Genomic DNA, 22,202 nt, shown 5'->3' on the forward strand with positions numbered 1-22,202 from the left:
TTCTCAATGCTTCAGAGAACCAGAGCTTCCGGGTGAATGGGATGACAGGGAGGGGGTCCCGAAATTTAGCAAAAAATGAAACACTGCATCAAAAGACTGCTTAATACACTCAAGGAATACCCACCGACAAAACCCATCTGCACCACCAATAGATTATCTCACCAGCGAGTGAGACTGCAAGGTTTGGGGGCTCGGCCGTACCATTTGGCGTTGCGCATGGGGGGTTCGTGCCCATTTGGCCGTTTCCCCCTCGTTTGGTTTTGCCCCTGCTCCCCCTGCGCAGGCCCCACAGTGCGTCAGGCCGGCGCTTTATAGCTGCAGCTTGGGCGGCTCCGCTGGCTGTTTTTCCTCCTCTCACAGTTGTGTGTCCTCCTGCCCTTCTCGAAGATGCAGCTCAAACCGATGGAGATTAACCCCGAGGTGAGCGCCAGAGACACCGCTGCCCAGGGAGCACAGGTGCAGGGGAAGCCCTCTCCAGGTGGCTGTATAGCAGACCGATTATTACAATTTTTCCTTTGTATTTGCTTTTCAGATGCTGAACAAAGTGAGTGGCGTCTTGGCGCCGTGCCTATCCTCTGGGAACGCCAAGGCGGAGGCGCCCACGGGCTCCGGCTGCTTCGCGGGGACTGAGCCTCGCCCTGCCAGCTCCAGAGGCGGCGAGCTGGGCGCCCTTCATCTGCTCCAGCATTTGGGTGGTGACTCTGCGAAAACCTGTCGGGGTGGGGGAGGGAAAGATGTTGGAGACTGCGCTTAGATGCCAACGCCGGGCCTAGTTCCCGAGGGCGTGGCGCAGGCTGCTCGGCCTCGGCTGCAGGGCTTCGCGGGAGCCACGTGTGAGCCGCGCTTTGTGCTGTGTCATTGCGCCCGGCGGGTGGGGTGAGCGGGGCGGGGCTCGGGCTCCTCCCGGGCTCGAGTTGAGGGCGCTGGAGGCGAGCGGAAGCGGTCACGCCTACCGAGCAGGTGCTGGTGACATGCCTGGTCCCTTGCGCCTGCCCGCCTTGTCTCCTCTCCGCAGGTGCTGACCCGGTTGGGGGTCGCCGGCCAGTGGCGCTTCGTGGATGTTTTGGGGCTGGAGGAGGAGACTCTGGGCTCGGTGCCAGCGCCTGCCTGCGCGCTGTTGCTGCTCTTTCCCCTCACTGCTCAGGTAGGGCTCGGGAGCTCAGGAGGGCTGGCTCCTGACTGTTCGTGCTGCTGCCACACCTGAGTGAGGCGAGCACTGTGTAGGTTTGCCTCTTCTCTTGTGGAGGATAAAGGGCGCGCCTGCCACGAAGGGAGGAGCCTGCCGTTTCTTGATACCTACTCGTTGGAACACCTATTGTAATAGCCCCCATTGCCTTTTCACGTATTCAGCCAGTGGTGCCTTAAATTTGGGAAGAGATGTAGCATTTCTGGTCTGTCTTCCCAATTATTTAGGGAAACAGCTCCTTCTACTCATGAGTTGGCCTAAACCTAAATATTTAGGCTGTAACACCTGGAGTCTTTTCTGAGCCTTTCACGCCCAGGAATGGCTGGCTGGTTGTTTCTCTTTCAGGGCTGTGATTTACCTGCCAGCCATTTGGTTCTCAGACTCCCACTTCGCCATAAAACGGAGGGGGATGGGCTTGCCTAAATCACTGGTAAACAATGGGTTGTCTAATGCTGCACCTCCGGTGGTCTTGGGATTTTTCCACTCACCGCTCCCCATCTCTCCGTCTAACCCCCACAACGTGCACATTTGGATTTTAGGCTCTTGAATGTGTATTTTTGAGCTTAATGTTTACCTGTGGTTTCTGTGGGGGATCTTTGCGTACTTCCTTCCACCCTCTCTTACCTCCTTTCCTCTCTGAAATATGTGGGATATGATATAGGTGGGATATTAGAGCAGTCTTGGAAACACCTTCTCATTTCCTGTTAGATGATCTACCTCCTACAAGTGTGCACAGATATATATCCCTCAAAGCTTGAGCACCAAGTATGAAAAAGCAGCTGGGATCATTGTTGCTTTGCTGTGCATGGAATCCCAACTAATTAGTATGATAACTCTCTCCTGTTATTAGCAAAACTTGGGGCATTACTCCAAATTCATGTGAGCTAACTGAAGCACCATTGTAAGGTTCTACATGCATCCTTAGCCTGAGTCAATCCAAAGGGAAGTTGTAGACCTTCCTCCTGGTAAATGACCTAAATGGTGTGGATTTAAAAAATGCCTCTTAAAGCTATTGAAAATGAAATTGAAACGTTGTTATTGCCTTTAGGCAAAAAGGGAGCTGCCGAATAATTGCAAGTCACCCATTAGCTTTCCCTTTGCCCAAATTAAGTGCAGTCTCCTGCCTTTTTGCTTCAATGTCTCAGCAAAGCTTTCTTAGAGAAACCATGATGACTCGGAGATTTTGAAAAGCAGCACTCGGAGGCAAGGCCTCCGGGAGGCAGTATTGCAGCATGTTTTGCCTTTCAAAAGCTCACAGGTCTTCCTTTTGCTGGATCAGGCTGCTCTTGTTAGAGAACATTCTGGTTTCAATGGCTGATGTTTGAAAGAGTTGCAGTTCATTCCATGGGATTTATTGAACATCTGTTCTGCTAAATAAAACACATACTGGGCTAAATACTGAAGAGAATTCAAAGAAAAGTTGAGGTGGATGGATTATTTCCAAACAAGCTGTTAATTTAGAAAGCATCTAATTTTGACTCTGGGTACATCATGAAATTCTAAATGGATCAGTTCTAAAACAGTATTTACAGAAGTGTCTCCATGTAAGAGCTCAAACTACCTTGAAGGATTATGCTGTTTCCCTACCCCCACCCCTTTAAATTAATCTGTTACGTGCCGTTGAGTCGGACCCGACTCATAGTGACCCCTTCTTGGATTTCCGAGGCAGTATCACTACGGAAGTAGATTACCTCATCTTCCTTCCGAGGAGTGCCTGGTGGGTTTGAACCGCCAGCTTTCTGGTTAGCAGTCAAGTGCCTTAGGCACTAAGCTACCAGAGCTCCTTAAATTAATCTGTAAAAGTAAAAATTCTTAGCAGGCAGTACCAGTTGAAGGATCTGGTAGGTATGATTCTAGTATTTCATACTAGTAGGAGTTTAAGTTCTTGCAGCTGCAGCCGGTTGTGGGATGAGGTGAATCTAAAATCAGTGGGTGAGATCTTGTTCCTGATAGTGCCCCAGTGCAGGCTTAAACTTCAGTGCCCTGGGTAGTCATGCAGAGCTGCTGGAATTGGAAATAGGCTTCAGGTGTCCTGAAGGGGCAGGCCCTTGACGACATGGATAGACACAGTGGCTGCAACAGCGGGCTCAGGTATAGGGAGGATTGTGAGGCTGGCACAGGACTGGGCACTTTCATTCTGTTGTATATAGGGTCACTACGAGTCGGAGCTGACTCAATGGCACCTAACAATGACAACAAAGAAGTGCCCTGCTTTTAACTGAGAAAATGTACCATCAAAGTCTTTGAAACTGGGTAGTAAAGTAGCTCACTAATTTACCATGCAAAAAAGGAAAACCATCTTCTAGTCCCTCAGTTTACCAGTCTCTTCCTCACACCCCAAACTGCTAATCTGTCCTTAAACTACATAAACTATATAGCTGGCAAGGTCAAACAAGTGTCATAGCTCCCTGTCGTAGGAGGAGATATTTCTGTAAAAAGCAGGTACCCAGTTGTCTTTACTTAGTACCGCACCACTCCCCTCCCCCCGCCCTCCCAAAAAAGTTAATTTCTTTGAATTACTCCTTTGAACAGTTAAGGTTTGTTTTAGTTATTGAGTTGTGTACTTGCACAGGGAGCTCTTGTGGTACAGTGGTTAAGGCATTCTACTGCTAACCAAGATATTGGTGATTCAAACACACCACCCACTCTGCAGGAGAAAGATGAGTCTGTTTCTGTAAAGAATTTAAAGGTTGGAAACCCAACGGGGCAGTTCTCTGTACCATAGGGTCGCTGTGAGTTGGAATCGACTGAGTGGCAGTAGGTTTGGTTTTGCTTTTATACCTGGATAGAGTGAAAGTAGAGCTTTGGAAAATATGAAGTATAAACTAGCTGGTATTCTTACTGGGCATTAAATTGACCAATTCTGACTAACAATACTGTCATTGTTAGTGTTAAAGTAATGGACTGGTCTGCCTGTTTTTCTGACTTCATGGCACCATCTGTTCCAAGCTAAAAGGTTGCAGAGGTGTCTAGACAAAGCCTTGGGCAATATCCAATGTCGTTGCTGCACTGCAGCATCAGGGCGGAGTCTGAGAAGCTCAACCCCCACGGGCTTGTGTATGAGATGCACACAGGTCATTCTCTGGGTATTGGCCTGCATCTAGAACCAAGGCCCCTGGTCACACATCCTACTTGCATTTCCATTTAGGTGGAAGAACTCCCTGTGCTGCCATCTGTTAGTTCTTTGCAATTTGCTTTGAAATAGAAAAATGTCTTTTATATTCACAGCATGAGAATTTCAGGAAAAAGCAGATTGAAGAATTGAAGGGGCAAGAAGTTAGTCCTAAAGTGTACTTCATGAAGCAGACCATTGGAAACTCCTGTGGAACCATTGGACTTATACACGCAGTGGCCAATAATCAGGACAAACTGGAGTTTGGTAAGTGTGGGTTTTCAGGCCTTCTCTCCTCTAGTTAGATTTTGAATGTGAAGTTAAGAAAGCAGAGTTACCTGTAACTCCATCCCAAAACCCCCAGGTTCTGTTCAGCAAAGTCATTGCCTTATAATTATTTGAAACCTGGTTAGCCATGGCAACTGCTTACCTAAGAAGCCCTGGTGGCACATTAGTTAAACATTAGTCTGTTAACTAGAAGGTTGGTTTGAACCCACACAGCAGCCCCAAGGGAGAAAGACCTGACAGTCTGCTTTCATAAAGATTATAGCTGAGAGAACCCCTGGTTCAGTCAATGCCTGTCACATGGGATCGCTATGAGTTGGAATTTACTTGGTAGCACCCACCCACTACTTAACTAAATATGAACCAGTGGGTGAATTCTTATTTCTCTTTTTCAAAGGGAGGAAACTTATTTGGCAAGAACTGTGATTTGGCATTTTTCACCTGGTGTGGATGAGTGAATGAGTTTTGTACTGTGTCTTGTATATGCTCTGCCAGTTTGCAGACAGTCTAAATGGAAGGAGGAGGAAAAAAAACACTCGAGAGCTGATGATCGTAATGATGCTTAGATTTTTCCATTTAATTCATGCAGCATTAGAGATGATACTAAGAAAATACCAACAAATTGGGCCTGTCTTTACTGGTTCTTTGTCTCATAAATAAAAGAACTGACTGTTTTTAGAGCAGTTAAACATAGTGTGTGAAGGTTCTTGCAGGTAGATATAGCTGCAGATCAAAACCCTAGAAGATCCAGCTGTGAGCCAAATCAGATGAAAGACTTCCGTCCTTGATGTTCCTAGCCATGATGGATACTGTGAAGGATACAGAAAAAATGAGTCACTTGTTGGAGGAACAATCAGCAGTACTAAAATAAGTTTAAATATCATGGCCGTTATGTGTAATTTAAACCAGGGATCAGCAAACTCTTTTGTAGAAGGCCAAAACCATATCAGACCAAACTCATTGTTAATGAGCCAATTCTGACTGCCCCATAGGGTTTCCAAGGCTGTAAATCTTCATAGAAGCAGACTGCTTCATCTTTCTCCCTTTTGGTTAACAGCTGAATGCTTTAACCACTGTGCCACCGTAGCTTTTTTATAGTGGGCCAGAGAGTAGCTGTTTTAGGCTTTGGGGTCCATACAGTCTCTGCTGTTGTGGAACAAAATAAACCATATATAAGGTGTAAACACATGGATGTAGGTGTGTTATGATAAAACTTCACGAAAACAGGCAGCAGTAATTTTCTAATTTCTGGTAGGAGATAGTGGGTGGTGGTGATAAGAACTGAATGACTTCTGCTAGTAGCCTCACTGTCTTTTTACACAGGGAGTGTGATCAAGGTTCTACTCCAGGTGTACTTTTGAAATGAAATGGCTTGTGTTGCCTTTTCAAATATTGACTTCATTTATTTCCAGTTCTTTATTAAGCCTCACTTCACTTGGGAGTATTGCCATCCTGGTGACCCCAGGGATACTGTAATACTTTTGTCACTATGGTAATAATGGTGTCAGAGCCTTAATCTGAGCCATAAACAAGACCAAACCCATTGCCATCTAGTTGATTCCGACTCATAGTGACCCCCATTGGGTTTTCGAGGTTACAAATGATTGCCCCATTTTCCTTCTGCCAAGTAGCTTGTGGGTTTGAACTGTTGACCAGAGCCATAACCCTCATAAAGTAAAGATTTCTATCACTTGCAAATTTTAAAATGGTCTTCATTTAACAGTGTTTTTTTTTTTTTTAATAAGCTTAGAGCTCGTTCTGGTTACTTAGTGCCACTGTGACAAGAAATATACTACAAGTGGGATGGCCTTAACAAACAGGAGTTTATTCTTACAATTTGGAGCCTTTATGTCTAAGTTCAAGGTGCCAGGCTCTAGGGGCTGGGTGAAAGCCCCTCAACCTTGGGGTCCAGCTTTGCCTCCTGCTCCCAGCCCACTGGAGCTAGAGATGTTTCTTTACTCAGACAGCTGCTGGCTGCTGAAGTTGAGAAGCCCCAGTGTTGACAAGTAAAAAGGCACAGTCCTGATGTTACCAAACCACAAGGCAGGCCATTAACTTAAGTCCATTGCAAGTCCTGAGGTCCGCAGAGCATAGCAGGCTGCTCAACAAAGACACAGCTACATGCAGGGTCCAAGCGTGCCATAGGCTAGAGACCATTCTCAAAGCTTCTCCTTATATACAGGAAGCAGACCACATCCCAAAGGCAGCTACTCAGCTGCTTGTGGTAGATCCCACCATGGAATTGATTGCCAGTCTCATCATGGGGAATAACTACTGCCAGCTGCCCAGCCACTCAACCAGGCCCAGCCAAGTTGACACACAAACGTAACTACCACAGAGCTGGAGGTTGAAATTAAGGTCTTTTAAAATGTAAATTTTTTTGCTATAGCTGTGTAATCAGTGTCTCCTAGCTTTATTCACACTGATTAAAAAGAAAATGCTTATACCAACTGTCAGTTGGTTCTAAGCTGGGCTGTTTAGCTCACTACATTTTTAAGATCTTTATGTTAATGTCTATCTAAAAAAAAGCCAAAAACCAAACTCACTGCTATTGAGTCAATCCCGACTCACCATGACTCCCTTTGGGTTTCCAAGGTGGTAAATCTTTATGGAAGTAGATTGCCCAGTCTTCCTTCTGCACAGCAGTTGGTGGGTATGAACCACTGGCTTTCTGGTTTGCAGCCAAATGCCTTATTCGCTACACCATAACTGAATTACTGAGATTGAATTTCCTACTCTGAAATAAAAATCTTGGGTTGAGAACTGTGTAGGTGAGAATGTGACTATAGAGTCATGAAAGCAATAAGCATTAATTGTGCGTTGTGCTAGGTGCTGTAGATACAGCAGTAGACAAGACGGCTGTGTTCTTACGGCTCTAAAAATCTCCCATCTGATGTGTTACAAATGGACGAGTGCTGTGAGGAAGGGAGCCGATATTTGAAGATGAGTGGGAAGTGGCCAGTGAACAGGATTGTGGGTGTCGGGGAGCAGAGGCAAACTGGAAGAATGGAGAGGCCTCTATGGCCGGATAGAATATAGTGAATTAGGAAAGAAGTCGGGAAGAGGGACAGCTTGTCCACATATTTGGAAGCTGTGTTAAGGATTTAGATTGATGAAGTCAACACTAAACGTGAACACATTTGTATTATTGCAACTATACTAATGAACGCATTTTTTTTTTTTTTTTTGGAAAGATAACGGGTCAGTCCTGAAACAATTTCTTTCCGAAACGGAGAAGATGTCCCCTGAAGACAGAGCAAAATGCTTTGAAAAGAATGAGGTAGGAATCAACTTACAGAGCCTCGCTTTGAAGTAAACTTGGATGTGTTTGTGCAAATTATTTTCTCTTTTTTGCAGGCCATTCAGGCAGCCCATGATGCTGTGGCACAGGAGGGCCAGTGTCGAGTAAGTGCACGTACTGTCCAGGGCTGGGCCGTCCAGGTGCTGCCACCTGTTTGTATGGAGATACGTGTGTGACCCTCTTACAGGAACCCAGTTGATGTTACACACCCAAGCCAATTAATGCCAGAAAATTCTACCATAATGATGCTTTGAGTAGACCTCTTCCTAAAAATGGCTCATTAGAAATCTAGTTGACAGTTGACATAGTCTTCAGTAGAGTCAAAAGATAGTATTTTGCTCAGATTCCAGTGAGTCTTAATGGAGTGACTAACATCTCTCCTAGTAATTGAGCATTTCAAATACTCTTCTCACTTTTTGTTCTGGGGAAAGTAAGATATGCCAACAAGTCTTAAGGGTACTATAATCTGAACAGAACCTCCACGTCAATTGCTGAATTAGATTTAAATCACATTGTTGTGTGCCATTGGGTTGATTCCGCCTCATGTGACAGGCAGCCAAGCCCTTTGTGCCATGAGGGCTCCTGTTAAGTCAACAGTCTTAAAGTTATAGTTGGCTCTGCCACTTTCTGGCCTTGACCTTGGGTGAGATACTTACCCTCCCTAAGCTTTGATTCTCTCTTCAGTGAAGTGTTCAATTAGTAGCTATCTCACAGAGGGTTCTGACAATTATATCTACCCTATAATAGTTTTAATTAGGATATAAGCAAGTTGGTTCACGCATAGTACACTTGAGTCATGAACAACTTATTTTTGACAAGTATTACATATAAAATGCTGATTTTAAACAAATTCTTACTCTCTTCAGGTAGATGACAAAGTGAACTTTCATTTTATTCTGTTTAACAATGTGGATGGCCACCTCTATGAACTTGGTAAGTTTCACTCGATTTCTGCAACCTGATAATGGTTTCATGTATTCTTCACCATCGATATGTGGCTTTCTGGTAGTGTCACAGTCAATGAAGACAGAACAACAAGGTATTTTCTGAGGGTGTAATTTTGGTGCAGAAGCACACAACAAAACCTACACCACTTCAGCCATTTCTGCAGGAACAATTCCGTGACATTGATTACATTCTTCAAGTTTTGCCACCTTTCTCAGTCAACCTTTTCTAAACTATTTCACCATCATTAACACAAACTCACTGTCCCCTTAAGCTTCTCTTCTGTCCTTTCCAGTTGCTGTTGCCAACTTTGATCACATATAGTCAGTTCTTTAAGAGTATAATGCTTCATACAGACTTTTCTTTCCCGATTAGGCTTAGCTACGGTTTGCGTCAAGGGTGACTTGATGGGGGTGTTTAATCCTTTATTATATCCAGAGCATCCCCCAGGTAGATGGCTTGTGGAGTGAACGCCTGTAGTCACAAACGAGTAAAGCATCGATCAGCATCTGTTCAGTGTGTAACGTTTTCAGGCTTACTCTTCCTGCTTTCCCCAGTGTTATGTAACTGGCTTCTAGCATCACTGTTTTCAGGCACAGAACACTTTTAGAAAAAGATAGATGCTTGAGCATGAAACATGACCCTGTTTGTGTGAAAGGAATTTGGGTGTGTCAGGGTGATTTTTATTCTTCAGAGCAAGAAGAAAGATGATCCACGTGGAAGCTTCGTCCCCTTTGTATTAATGGGGAAAACCTTGCAGCTGTGGTGTTTCCAGTCAATATGAGACAGTACTGACACTACCTGTGGGCAACAGGGGCAGAGGAGACTTGAGGTCAGCCAGCAGTCACTGAGGGGCAAGCTGACTCTCAAGGAGGGATGTCTTCTTACCTCCACTGTCCTTACTGCAGGGACAACATCTGACTTTTGCTTTGAAGTCCTTACTTAGAAATGAGAGTGTAAGCCCCCTGTGTCAGGGTGGCTGAGTTGGGCTCGTTTGACCTTACAGATCAGGATTGTCTGGGAAGGCTATATAGAGATATTTGAACACATCACAGTCTTCCTTTGTGGGAACTGAAGTATATTCAGAACAGTCTAAAACTTCCTTCTGGCCTGGGCAAGCACAGTAGTCAGAAAATGTGCAGAGAAAATTTAACATGGCTGGCTTCTTTGTTCTAGATGGACGAATGCCTTTTCCAGTGAACCATGGCACCAGTTCAGAGGACTCCCTGCTCCAGGTAATCTTTGGAATCAGTCTCTCCTTTAGGGACCATATTTCTTTAGCCACATTTTGTAAAGTGTTGACACTTTTTTATGACCAGCACAAATGGTCCAGTTTAATAGCAGTCTTCAGGACTTAAAGATCATCTTAAGTAATTCTGTCTACTTTTGTTTTATGGCCCATGGTTTTAAATAGGATCCTTCAGAGCAGCTTGGACTAATCTGTCATGTGCTGTCTTTAACCCATAGTTAGAATTACTGGAAGCCAGTCCTTTGCTTCTTTGTGGGATTAAGGGGACCATTGTCCTGCTGTCAGATTATATCAGAACTAAAGACGGTAACAGCAACCTGAGCCTCTCCTGATCTAAGATGCTGGATTTGGCTCACTCTTTGAGGTAGTGTACTAGAGATTCTGGTTAGACAGTTAGATTCAGCAGTTTTTCCTCCCACACGGGTTCCAGAAGAAGAGTAGCAGATTTAAAACATGCCTTACAAGAACTGTAACATCCAGGATCACTGGGTAACCCTCTAAGTATAAATGACTGTCCAAACTTCTTAATTCTAGACAAAAATGGGTTGACTACTCTTGGCTTTTTTTATCCTAGAAATGAGCTTACAGAGCTAAATCATTTAATAAAAGCTAATCATTATAATAAAAACTTTCTTAATTATAATAAGTGCAAAATGCTGTTAAGGTATAACTATTTCATCTGTAGTTGCAATGGTTAAATTGTTTTGAGCGCTTAATGCGTGCTAGGCTAGGAGCTGGCATACTTTTTCTATAAAGGACCAGATAGTAAATATTTTGGGGTTTATAGGACATAAAATCCAGTCCTGGCTGTTAAGTGGTTAAAGGGCTTGGCTGCTAAACAAAAGGCCAGCAGTTTGAACCCACCAGCTGTTCCGTGGGAGACATGTAAGGCAGTTGGCTTCCATAAAGATTGCAGCCTTGGAAACCCAGGGGGCAGTTCTGCTCTGTCCTATAGGGTTGCTGTGAATTGGAATCCATTTGACAGCAGTGGGTTTGGGTTTTTATAGAACGTATGATCTCTTTTGCATGTAACCACCTCTGCCTTTGCAGTTCTAAAGCCATTATAGATAGCTCTAGAGCAACCTAGACAGTATACTAATGAATGGACATGGCTGTGTTCCAGCAAACTCCATGTACAAAAACATGTGGCAGGCTGCAGTTACCTCTGTGCTACATAGTATTATAAGTGGTTTATATTTACCATACAAAAAAACAACCCATTGTTACCCAGTCAATTCTGACTCTTCGTAATCCTTTTTAGGACAGAGTTAGAGCTGTCCCATAGGCTTTCCAAGACTGTGAATCTTTACGGAAGCAGACTGCCCTCATCTTTCTGCCATGGATAGAGTTCCTTTAATGACACTATGCGATAGGTATTATTAACCCTGTTTACAAGGGAGGAAATTGAGTTGCAAGAGAGGTGGTTAAATAATGCCCAAGGTCAATGACTTAAATAGCAAAGCCAATGGTTTGAACCCAGAGAGTCTGCTTTTAGAGTCTGAGCTCTTGGCAGTGTACAATGCTACCTTTCTTTATAATAGGCCATCTTTGGAATATCATGGGCCAGATAACTAAAAGGTGCTAGATCAAATTCTGCCTCTGGGGAAGGCACTTTCTCTATTCTGCCCAGATTAGTTAAGACTAATTCTTGTAAATATAAGCGCTTTTGGGAATAGTTACATGGCACGTAATAGACCTGGAGAAGAGAGGATGGAGAATTTGCATGAGAGAGAATAATAAAAGGGCAGTTTCTGGACTTGACCCATGTGGGGCAAAGACCGGTCCTTCTAATAAAACTTCTAAAGTACATACTAACTCATCCAATTCTATGCCTCACATACCTGTTGCTGTCAGTTCTGACTGTTAGTGACCTTATAGGACAGAATAGAACTGGGCAATCTACTTCTGTAAAGATTTACCACCTCAGAAACCCAGTGGGGGTCGCTGTGAGTCGGAATCAACTCAACAGCAATGAGTTTTTTATGGAGTTTCCTAGGCTGTATTCTTTATGGAAGTAGACTACCACATCTTTCCCTTGCAGAGCAGCTGGTAGGTTTGAACTGCAGACCTTTCAGTTAGCAGTCAAGTACTTAACCCCACAGTGTTACCTCTCATAGGATAACTAAAACTGTTTTAGGAGGAGAATTTGAGGTGGAAAAGTTAAGACATTTTTGTTGGGGGGTGGCGATTAACTTCTCTGATTAGAACCTCTTAATAAACTAACATCTTACAATTCTTATTCTAAGTAAGAAGGATTCAATATGGTTAACAAGGTTTTAGATCATCTAAAATATGTACTAAATTAATTGTTGTTAAATCCATGAGAAAACACATTAACCCAGTATTCCCAAAGTTTGAATGAGTTACAGCACTGCTCAAGAAGGTAGTCATTTGCCTAGGAGTTAATGGCTCTCTTTCACCCTTAAATACCCTCAACACCTTGGGTCCTATAGGAAAGTCTTGATTTGGGGAAAGGTGCTCTGGGATATCAATGTATTAAAATTTCTGATAGGGAATAAAACGTAGATGTCAACCTAGATCCCTTTTAATTTATAAAAATGGTTCCAAAACAGGAAATTGGAGGACACTCCGGTGTGGTCAGAGTCATTGTCTAGTGAGTGATTTTCTAGACTTTGGGAGCTGATGTTCCTCTGTGGTCCTAAGTCAGAATGTCTCTTTTCTTAAAGGTCTAAATCTGTGGTCTGTGGGGTTGAGGTATCGTTCCACTGAATCCACTGGAATTTTTATTAATAGAAGAGCAATTGATATTTATGATCCCAAGGCATTTGGGATCCCAAGGCAACCCTTGTTGTTGTTATGTGCTGTTGAGTCGGACCCAACTCATAGCAACCCCTCCTTGGGTTTCTGAGGCAGTATCACTATGAAAGTAGATTGCCCAATCTTCCTTCCAAGGAGTGGCTGGTGGGTTTGAACTGCCAGCCTTCTGGTTAGCAGTCACGTGCCTTAGGCACTATGCTAACCAGAGCTCCTAAACCCTAGAATTTGGTAAATAACTAACTTTGGGATTAATTTTCTGTTATCAACCTTTGTAATCTGGGTTTTAGGATTAGTAACACATATCATTCCACCATAAATATGTAAGAATCTCTTGTCTGTAACTGAAATCCCAGGTGTTTCCTTTAAACCAAGGCTTCCAAATGAGTCATTTTAGTTCCATCCCCTGCTGACAATTTGCTTTTCCAACTCGGGTATACTGAATCAGAATCTACATTTTAACAAGACCTGCAGGTGATGCTCGTGTGTAAGTGTTAGTAAGTCTGTTTATCTTACACAGACATGAACATCACCTGGGGAGTTTGTTAAACTGTAGGTTCTCATTCAGCAAATATGTGGTGGATATGCACATTCTCAGCAAGGGGTCAAACAAAAAAACAGTGTGAAGCCCTGATTTAAACTTTAAGACTGTTTCATAAAATGTTTACTTTGTAGGAATTGGTTTCTACTCTCAATTTCTGAGTTAGGAGGACTTTTCTTTTATGCCCCCTTAGCATAGTGCCTAGGAGCTCTGGTAGCGTAGTGCCTAAGGCACTTGACTGCTAACCAAAGGCTGGCGGTTCAAACGCATCAGCCACTCCTTGGAAGGAAGATGGGGCAATCTACTTCTGTAGTGATATTGCCTCGGAAACCCAAGGAGGGGTCGCTATGAGTCAGGTCTGACTCGACGGCACATAACAACAATAACAGCATAGTACCTAAGCACTTGACTGCTAACCAGAACACTGGCAGATCAAACCCACCAGCCACTCCTCAGAAGGAAAGTTGGGCAATCTACTTCCATAGTGATACCACCTCGGAAACCCAAGGAGGGGTCGCTATGAGTCAGGTCTGATTTGACGGCACATAACAACAACAATGGAAAAGAGATTATTAAATTTTGATGAAAAGAATGAATAGTTCTCTTGGCAAACTAGGGAGAAACCCACAGCCATTCAGTAGGAGCAGTGAAGGGGTCCAAGCTTCTGAAAAACAAATCTGTGATGTGTGTGTCTCTGCACCACCTGATTGTTTTCTCTTATCTGAAGCCATGGAATGGAAGGTCACTCTCTAGAGTCTGTTCTCACAACCTATCTGAGATTAGCTAAAGCTAAGTCTTGTGTATACAAGGGGTGTATGGGGATGAAAAAACAAACCCACTGCCATAGAGTCAGCCCCGACTCATAGCGACCCCTCCTTGGGTTTCAGAGGCAGTATCACTACGGAAGTAGATTGCCCAACCTTCCTTGCGAGGAGTGGCTGGTGGGTTTGAACCTCCTGCCTTCTGGTTAGCAGTCAAGTGCCTTAGGTCCTATATTACCAGAGCTCCTTGTATGGGGATAGTAATGTGGAATAAGAGGTAGACCTTGGAGAAGTGAGGGTGGAGGGATTTGCATGAGAGAATACCGGACAGAGGCGGACTTTCTGGACTTGACCCATTTGGGTCAAAGTTAATGGAAGATTTAGAACTGATCAGCTTGAACTTTGAGCACTAATAGGCCTCAGATGTTCTTTCCCTTTGAAACTGTAATTCTGAGCTGTTGGGATATTAATGACATTTCCTCCATTTCAGGATGCTGCCAAGGTCTGCAGAGAATTCACTGAGCGTGAGCAAGGGGAAGTCCGCTTTTCCGCTGTGGCCCTCTGCAAGGCAGCCTAATGTCCTGTGGGAGGGACTTCACTTTCCCCTCTTCCCTTCAACGTGAAAACATGTACCTACAACGCAGTCTAAAATGCTTCAGTACTTGTAAAACACAGCTGTTCTTCAGTTCTGCAGAAATGCTCTAACCCTCAACCACGCCCAAGCGCTGGCAGAGCTCCGCTGTTGGTTTAAGCAAGGTTTGGTGTAAGCTTCAGGTGGCGAAGCATTTCCCCCAGATCCACTATTGTCTGTCTTGTACCTTAATATCTAATGCTTTAAATGGCTACTTTGGTTAATGTCTGTAAGTTAAGGCCTTGAATGTGGTTTAATTCTCATTAAAAGGAATAAAAATTTTCTGCTGATAAGAGATAAGCCTAAGGTGGTTTTTACTTTCTCTTTTATCCTTTTCTAATATGTCTCAAATTTTTTATAGTAATATATGAATATGTCTTCCATAAAAGTAACTCACACATATTGGTGTAAGAAATGATCATAAAACTATTAATAGGTTTAGTATATCTTTAGACTTCTGTGAATTCATATTCCTGTGTGTACCTGTAGTAACTTTAAAAAAAAAAAGTATCCATTTTAGTACAGTTGATCAAACGATTGAAGATAGAAGAGTTCCTCTCTGCCCCAACACCCAGTTTCCCTTGTTAACATCTTACATCAGTACAGAACATTTGTTACAGTTAATGAACCAGTACATTAAGGAGCTCTCCTATGCAGTGCCTAAGGCATTTGACTACTAACCAGAAGGCTGCTTCAAACTACTTCTGCAGAAGGAAGATGGGGCAATCTGCTTCCATTTACAGCCTTGGAAACCCAATGAGAGTTGCTATGAGTTGAAATGTACTCAATGGCAATGGGTTAGGTTTATGTATGTATTTTTTTTGGTGTATACTGCATAGTCTCTTGGAAGAGGGAAATTAAGTAAAACCTAAGGAAGTCTGAATGAACTATGGACTTTAGTTAATAATAAAAAACCCATTGACATTGAGTTGATTCTAACTCAACTCTATGGTACAGAGTAGAACTACCCCATAGGGAGGGGTTCTAAGGCTATAAATCTCTATGAAAGCAGATTACTTCATCTTTTACAAGTGGGGCAACCGTGGGTTTGACCCACTGACCTTTTGGTTAGCAGCCAAATGCTTTAACCATTGCACCATCAGCATATCACATATTTATCATGTCTCAGATTCCTCTTGGCTGTGACAATTTTGGACTGTTCTTTTGATGAGCTTGACATTTTTGAGTACTGGTCAGGTAAGGTATTTCTTGAGATGCCTGTCTTGAAATAAGATATTTTTCTCATGAGTAGATGGGGTTATGGGTATTTCGGAGGGAGATCTCAGGTAAAGTGATGTTTCCATCACATAATAAGGATACATATTAGCAATATATTTATCGCTGCTGATACTGACCTTGACCACCTTGATTTATTGTCATGGATTGACATGTGTCCCTGAAAATGTGTGTCAACTCGGCTGTGGTTCTCAGTGGTTTGGTGGTTCTGTCATGCTGTGATTTGGCTGTTAAATAATGAAGTTATCCTCCATAATGTGATCTGATATGATCAGATAATCAGCTGTAAGGGGATTAGAGTGGGATGCAACACTCCTGGGGTTTGGTCTGCATCACCTTGTACAAGACAAGCAGAGGAGGGACCTCCGTACCACCAAGAAAAAAAGCCAGGAGTGGAGAGTATCTTTTGGACCTGAAGCCCCTGCACTGAGAACCTCCTAGACCCAGGGGAAGATTGATGCCAAGACACTTGGAGGTCTCCAGTGAGTGCTGGGCCTACAGATGTTGAAAGGAGACAAGGTCTTTCCCCCAGAGGTGACAGAGAAAGTCTTTCCCTAGAGCTGGTGCCCTGATTTTGGACTTTAGCCTCTTAAACTGTGAGAGAATACATTTCTGATAAAGCCATCCGTTTGTGGCATTTCAGTTAACAGCAGCACTGGATAACTAAGACATTGAGACAAGTTCTCCACTGTAAAGTTACTGTCCCCCACCTCCCTTTCCACACTGTACTCTGCAAGAAAAATTACTGTTTGTAGCCCACACTTGAGTGGGGAGTTTTGTTTCCCCTCTTTGAAAGCAAAGCTTCTACCTAAATTATTTGAAATTCTGCACAGATGTGTGTCTTCTCCCTTATTTACGTATGTTAATGTGAACTCATGCATATTTAGTTGTTGCTTTGGGTGATATAATCCAATGCTATATTTTGTTGCTCAAGTTGTTCCAGGTTTGGCCCCTGGGAGCTCTTTGGCTGGCATCTGTCCTTTTCAATATTCCCTCATCATTGTATGTTTTTTTTTTTTTTTTTTGTGAGCACTTCTTTACTTTTTAGAAACTAGTTTTTTAATAAATGTCTTTGACATTTGTTATACACCTATTATTACACTTTATTTATTTGTAGACTTGAAATAAAGAACAACTTGAATTGGCTATCCTCTTTTCTAATTGAATGTGAGGAAGAAACTCCATGTTCCCTGCCTTCACAACAATCATCACATAGGAGGTAGATCCTGTTGGTTGTGAGGAATCCAGGTAACTTGGATCTCAGCTACCTTGATCGCAGTTTCTACCTTTGATATGGTACTCCTACTTTTGATTCCCATTGAAGGATATCTACTCCCTCTTCCCATTGAAGGATATCTTTATTCTTAGGAAGACAGTGATGTCTACTATTGACATCTTTAAATTTTTTAAATTGTGATTTGGGTAAAGTTTACAGAGCAAATTCATTTTCCACACACATTTTGTATAGAATGACATTTTGTTTCATGGCACTGATTGCAATTCCCCTAATGTAACAACTCTCTTCCCACTTCCTCCTTGTGGTTACCTTTTCCCTGTACCCTTCTTGCCTTTGCATTTCCTGCCCTCTGAGAGCAACTCCCTGTGTAAATACTGCCCCTTCTGATTACCATTGACATCCTTTTCATGTAAAACATCAAATACACAGTAATTCAGACGAGTCCAGTTGCTTTGAGTCGAAGCTGCTGTTAGGTGTTGGTGAGTCCACTTTGACTCACAGTGACCCTATGTGACAGGGTTTTCTAGGCTGCAGTCTTTACAGGAGCTTATCACCAGGTCTTTTCTCATGGAGCCGCTGGGTGGGTTCAAACCACCAAACTTTCCATTAGCAGTCAAGCACTTAACAGTTGTACCACCAGGGATCCCTTTAAGTTGAAGTTTGTTGTTGTTATGTGCCATCAAGTCGGCCCAACTCATAGCGACCCCTCCTTGGGTTTCCGAGGCAGTATCACTACGGAAGTAGATTGCCCGATCTTCCTTCCGAGGAGCGGCTGGTGGGTTTGAACCGCCAGCCTTCTGGTTAGCAGTCAAGTGCCTTAGGCACTATGCTACCAGAGCTCCTAAGTTGAAGTTGTTGTTGTTGTGTGCCGTCGAGTCGGCCCTGACTCATAGCAACCCCTCCTTGGGTTTCCGAGGCAATATCACTATGGAAGTAGGATTGCCCAACCTTCCTTCCGAGGAGTGGCTGGTGGGTTTGAACTGCCAGCCATCTGGTTAGCAGGCAAGTGTCTTAGCCACTATGCTACCAGAGCTCCCAAGTTGAAGTTAGTGGGATGCATTTTAAATTCTAACTTGGTGTGTGACACATGTACACTCACCTTGAAGGTTGACTTAGGTGAAGAGAAAACCAGACAACTCCTTCCTGCTTACAGGACCTGCTGAAAAGATTTTTTTTTTTTTTTTGCCTCAGAAATACAAATTACACCACTAACTAGAACTGTAAGACATCAGATTTCACATGTGAGAAGCATAGTTATTAAACATCACAAAAGTTCTACAATAGCTAAAAAACCAAACCAAACTCACTGCCATCAAGTTGATTCCAACTTACAGTGACCCCCTTTGGGTTTCCGAGGCAGTAAATCCTTACAGAAGTAGATTGCCCCATCTTCCTTCTGTGGAGTGGCTGGTGGGTTTGAATCACCAACCTTCTGGTTAGCAAACAAATATCTTAGGCACTATGCCACAAGATCTTCTTACAACAGCTCACATATGTGCTTAATTGCAGCCCTGGAGGTACAGAGAAACTTCAGTTTCACTGAAGAAACAGACACAGAGGTTAGTTTATATGCTGAGGTTTTCATGGCTAATCTCTGCAGAAACCAGGATGTGATGGGTTGGCTATCCTAGGTTGTGCGTCAGTATAATAGGCTTCAGAGTTTCTCATATCCGTCTGACTTCCATTTCTGCCTCTTGATAACTTTGGGCAAAGGAATTACCTTCTCCCATCTGTTCATTGTTTCATGTTAAAACAGACACTGAGTGAAGATGTCTGGTAATGGCCTGACCTCTAGAAGGTTCCATCTAGTCCATCTCTTCCCCACTGCTCTTCCTGGTGCCTCAGCAACACAGAGCTCCAGGTTATGGTCCCCTCTGTATTCCATGTGAAGGCGGTGTGCCCTGAAGTCATGGAACTCAGAGGGCCTGTTTCCCCAACAAGTCTTCTTAATGGCATCTTGAATTGGTCAACTGACTTACTTCCTAAATGTTACTAGGATGGTGATTGTTCTGGTTACCTAGTGCCGCTCTGACAGGAATATATGCCACAAATGGGATGGCCTTAACAAACAGGAGTTTATTCTCTTACAGTTTGGAGGCTTTAAGTCCAAGTTCAAAGTGCCAGGCTCTAGGGGCTGCGTGAAAGCCCTTCAACCTTGGGGTCCAGCTCTGCCTCCTGCTCCCGGCCCACTGGAGCTAGAGGCATTTCTTCACTCAGACAGCTGCTAGCTGCTGAGGCTGTGAAGCCCAAGGTTGACAAGTAAAAAGGCACAGTCTCGATGTTACCAAACCACATGGCAGGCCATTAATTCAAGTTCATTGTAAGTCCCAAGGTCGGCAGAGCATGGCAGGCTGCTGAACAATGACATGGCTACATGCAGGGTCCAAGCGTGACCATTCCCAAGGCTTCTTCTTATATACAGGAAACAGACCACATCTCAAAGGCAGCTACTCAGCTGCTTGTGGTAGATCACACCATGGAGTTGATTGCCAGTCTCATCATGGCGAATAACTACCACCAGCTGCCCAGCCACTCAACCAGGCCCAGCCAAGTTGACACACAAACATAACTACCACAGTGATGAAGGTAGGCAAGGTCATCTGATTCTAAGTTTCTCCCTTTTTTAAAAAGCTCATCGCCAAACCCTGTCTATTTGAGTTGTAAAGTAAATAAATCATGCATCTGTTCAGTGTAATATTGGGTCTGCCTTAAAGACCCAGGAATATGGAAAAATGTTCATGCATGAAACACGTGCTTGTTTTGTAAAATATGTATTTGTTTAGAAGAGACAGGACACTAATACCTAAGTGTTTACTGTGTTCTAAGTGCTGAACGCATTTGACTTAATCCTCATAGGAGGTTATATTATCCTCATTTTACAGATGGAAAACTCAGGCACAGAGAAGCTTAAGCAACTTGCCCAAAGTCACTCAGCCGGTAAGTGATGTTGCTGGTATTCAGACACAAGCAGACTGGCACTAAGAGCCCATAATATTAATGATTATCTCTGGGCAGAGCTGGGCCTAACTTAAAGTGAATAAAGTTTAAATCTTACGGTCCCACACTTAATAATCCTTTTCAAGATCCTGGCTTATGTGTTCATATAAGATTTGTAATATAAAATCTTTTTGTATGTTATTCTCAAAAACAAGGGTCTGCCCCATGTCTGGGTGTTGAAGTTATGGGTAATTTTTTACTTTATATGCTTGTTTTCTAAGCTTTCTAAAAATATTGAATTACTTTTATAGTGAAAAGAATGCCTTAATATTTTCTTAGGAATGCAGACTCTGCCATGAGCAGAGTTGGTTAATTCCAGCTTAATTTCAAGTTTCTTCAGTTTATAACTGAAGTCAGTGCAATTTATTAATTTAGTCTGTCTTCCTAAAAAGCCTTCAGAGGGCTCCATTATAATGCTTCTTTATAACAGAAAAATCATCACCATTACATTCTTCTAAACCTCAACTTCTTTGGAACATGTTCAGTTTCCCCGCACATCCTGCCAAGTTAAATAATGATTTGACATGCTAATTTGGCAGAGTTACTTTCTTTGTCCCGTGAATGATGTGATCTCATTAATTCATTTGTACAGGAGCATTAAGTTGTTCACCTGTTTGACTGGACTTGGCATTCACTGAGGAACAAGGGTGGTTTGGCATAGCAGTTCAGAGTGGACTGCCGTGAATTACCTCTGTAGTCAGACTGCTGGGAGTAAAACTGCTTCATCACTTACTGTGCGATCCTGTAGAGTGGGAGTCACAGGACCTCTCAGCGCTAGTAGCTTGTTGCATGCTGTTGAATCAATTCTGACTCACATTGACCCCATGTGGTACAGTTTAGAACTGCTCCATAAGTTTTTCTTGGCTGTAATCTTTATAAAAGCAGAATTACTGGGCCTTTTCCCTCATGGTCCTGCCGGCTGGGTTTGAACTGCTAACATTTTGGTTACCAGCTGAGGGCAAACCTTTCTCACCTTCCAGGGACCTCTACATAGAGCTTAATACATAGTAACCACATCTGAGTAAATATCTGAAACTGTTAATAGAGGGTTGGGGAGTAGTGTGTATGTGTGTGTGAATCTTTATGAACAAAGGGGAAATGAAGGGAGAGAAGTCTGAAGAAAAGAAATAGTGTGGATAATGTTCCGTCCTCGCATAAAGAATCCGGATGGGGTGCCTTGAGCAACTTAACCCCTCTAAGCCTGGATACAGAGAACGATGTCTGTCTCAGGGTTGTTGCCAGAATCAAATGAGAATTTTTGTGAAGTTCTTGGAGATGTGGCTGGAACATAGCAATTGCTATTGTTTTTATTTTTGCTACCACCTATCTTCCTTGCCCACCAGCCACTCCTTGGAAGAAAGGTTGGGCAATCCTACTTCCGCAGTGATACTGCCTCGGAAACCCAAGGAGGGGTCGCTATGAGTCAGGGCTGACTCGACGGCACATAACAACAACAACACAACAATCTTCCTTGCAGGAGCTCTGGTGGCACAGTGCCTAGGGCATTTGATGCTAATCTAAAGGTTGGCAGCAGTTCAAATCCACCAGCCACTCCTTGGAAGGAATACTGGCAGTCTACTTCTGTAGAGATATTGTTGCAGACCGGGTTCTGAAATAATGACTAGAAAAGTCAGCTGTAGCTCAGAAAGAAATTTAGTAACAGGATAGTAGACAGTAACCTTGCAAGGTGGTGACACAGAGGGCCAGAGGCAACGCCATGTGTGTCTTCCTGAGCCTTACTGGTTAGGGGTTTATGTAATAGTTTTTAAGGCTGTGATGTATGTAATTTCAAAAGACCTTGTGCGGGCAGGTATTCATAAAATCCTGGCCCTTTTGTGAAGGTCAGGAAGCAGAACAAAGTTGTGATAAATTCCTCAGCTTCCTTCAGGCTATGCGCAGTCTGCTGTTTGCCCTTGGTTCGAGTCCTGGTCTCATCTTGGATTGGC

General features: G+C 43.4%; 1 protein-coding gene across 1 annotated transcript; it reads left to right on the forward strand.

The window, feature by feature from the left end:
* Window positions 1–387: 387 nt before the first annotated feature.
* UCHL1 (ubiquitin C-terminal hydrolase L1) lies at window positions 388–14,732 on the forward strand. The gene is made up of 9 exons (XM_007947154.2): window positions 388–420; window positions 533–544; window positions 1,016–1,144; window positions 4,415–4,565; window positions 7,778–7,863; window positions 7,941–7,988; window positions 8,751–8,817; window positions 10,006–10,064; window positions 14,646–14,732. Exons 1-9 carry the CDS (start codon window positions 388–390, stop codon window positions 14,730–14,732), a joined length of 672 nt encoding a protein of 223 aa, XP_007945345.1.
* The last annotated feature ends 7,470 nt before the right edge of the window (window positions 14,733–22,202 follow it).

Source organism: Orycteropus afer, unplaced genomic scaffold (assembly GCF_000298275.1).
Source record: "Orycteropus afer afer isolate SDZICR_OR568_19922 unplaced genomic scaffold, OryAfe1.0 scaffold00176, whole genome shotgun sequence".
Classification (NCBI taxonomy): domain Eukaryota; kingdom Metazoa; phylum Chordata; class Mammalia; order Tubulidentata; family Orycteropodidae; genus Orycteropus; species Orycteropus afer.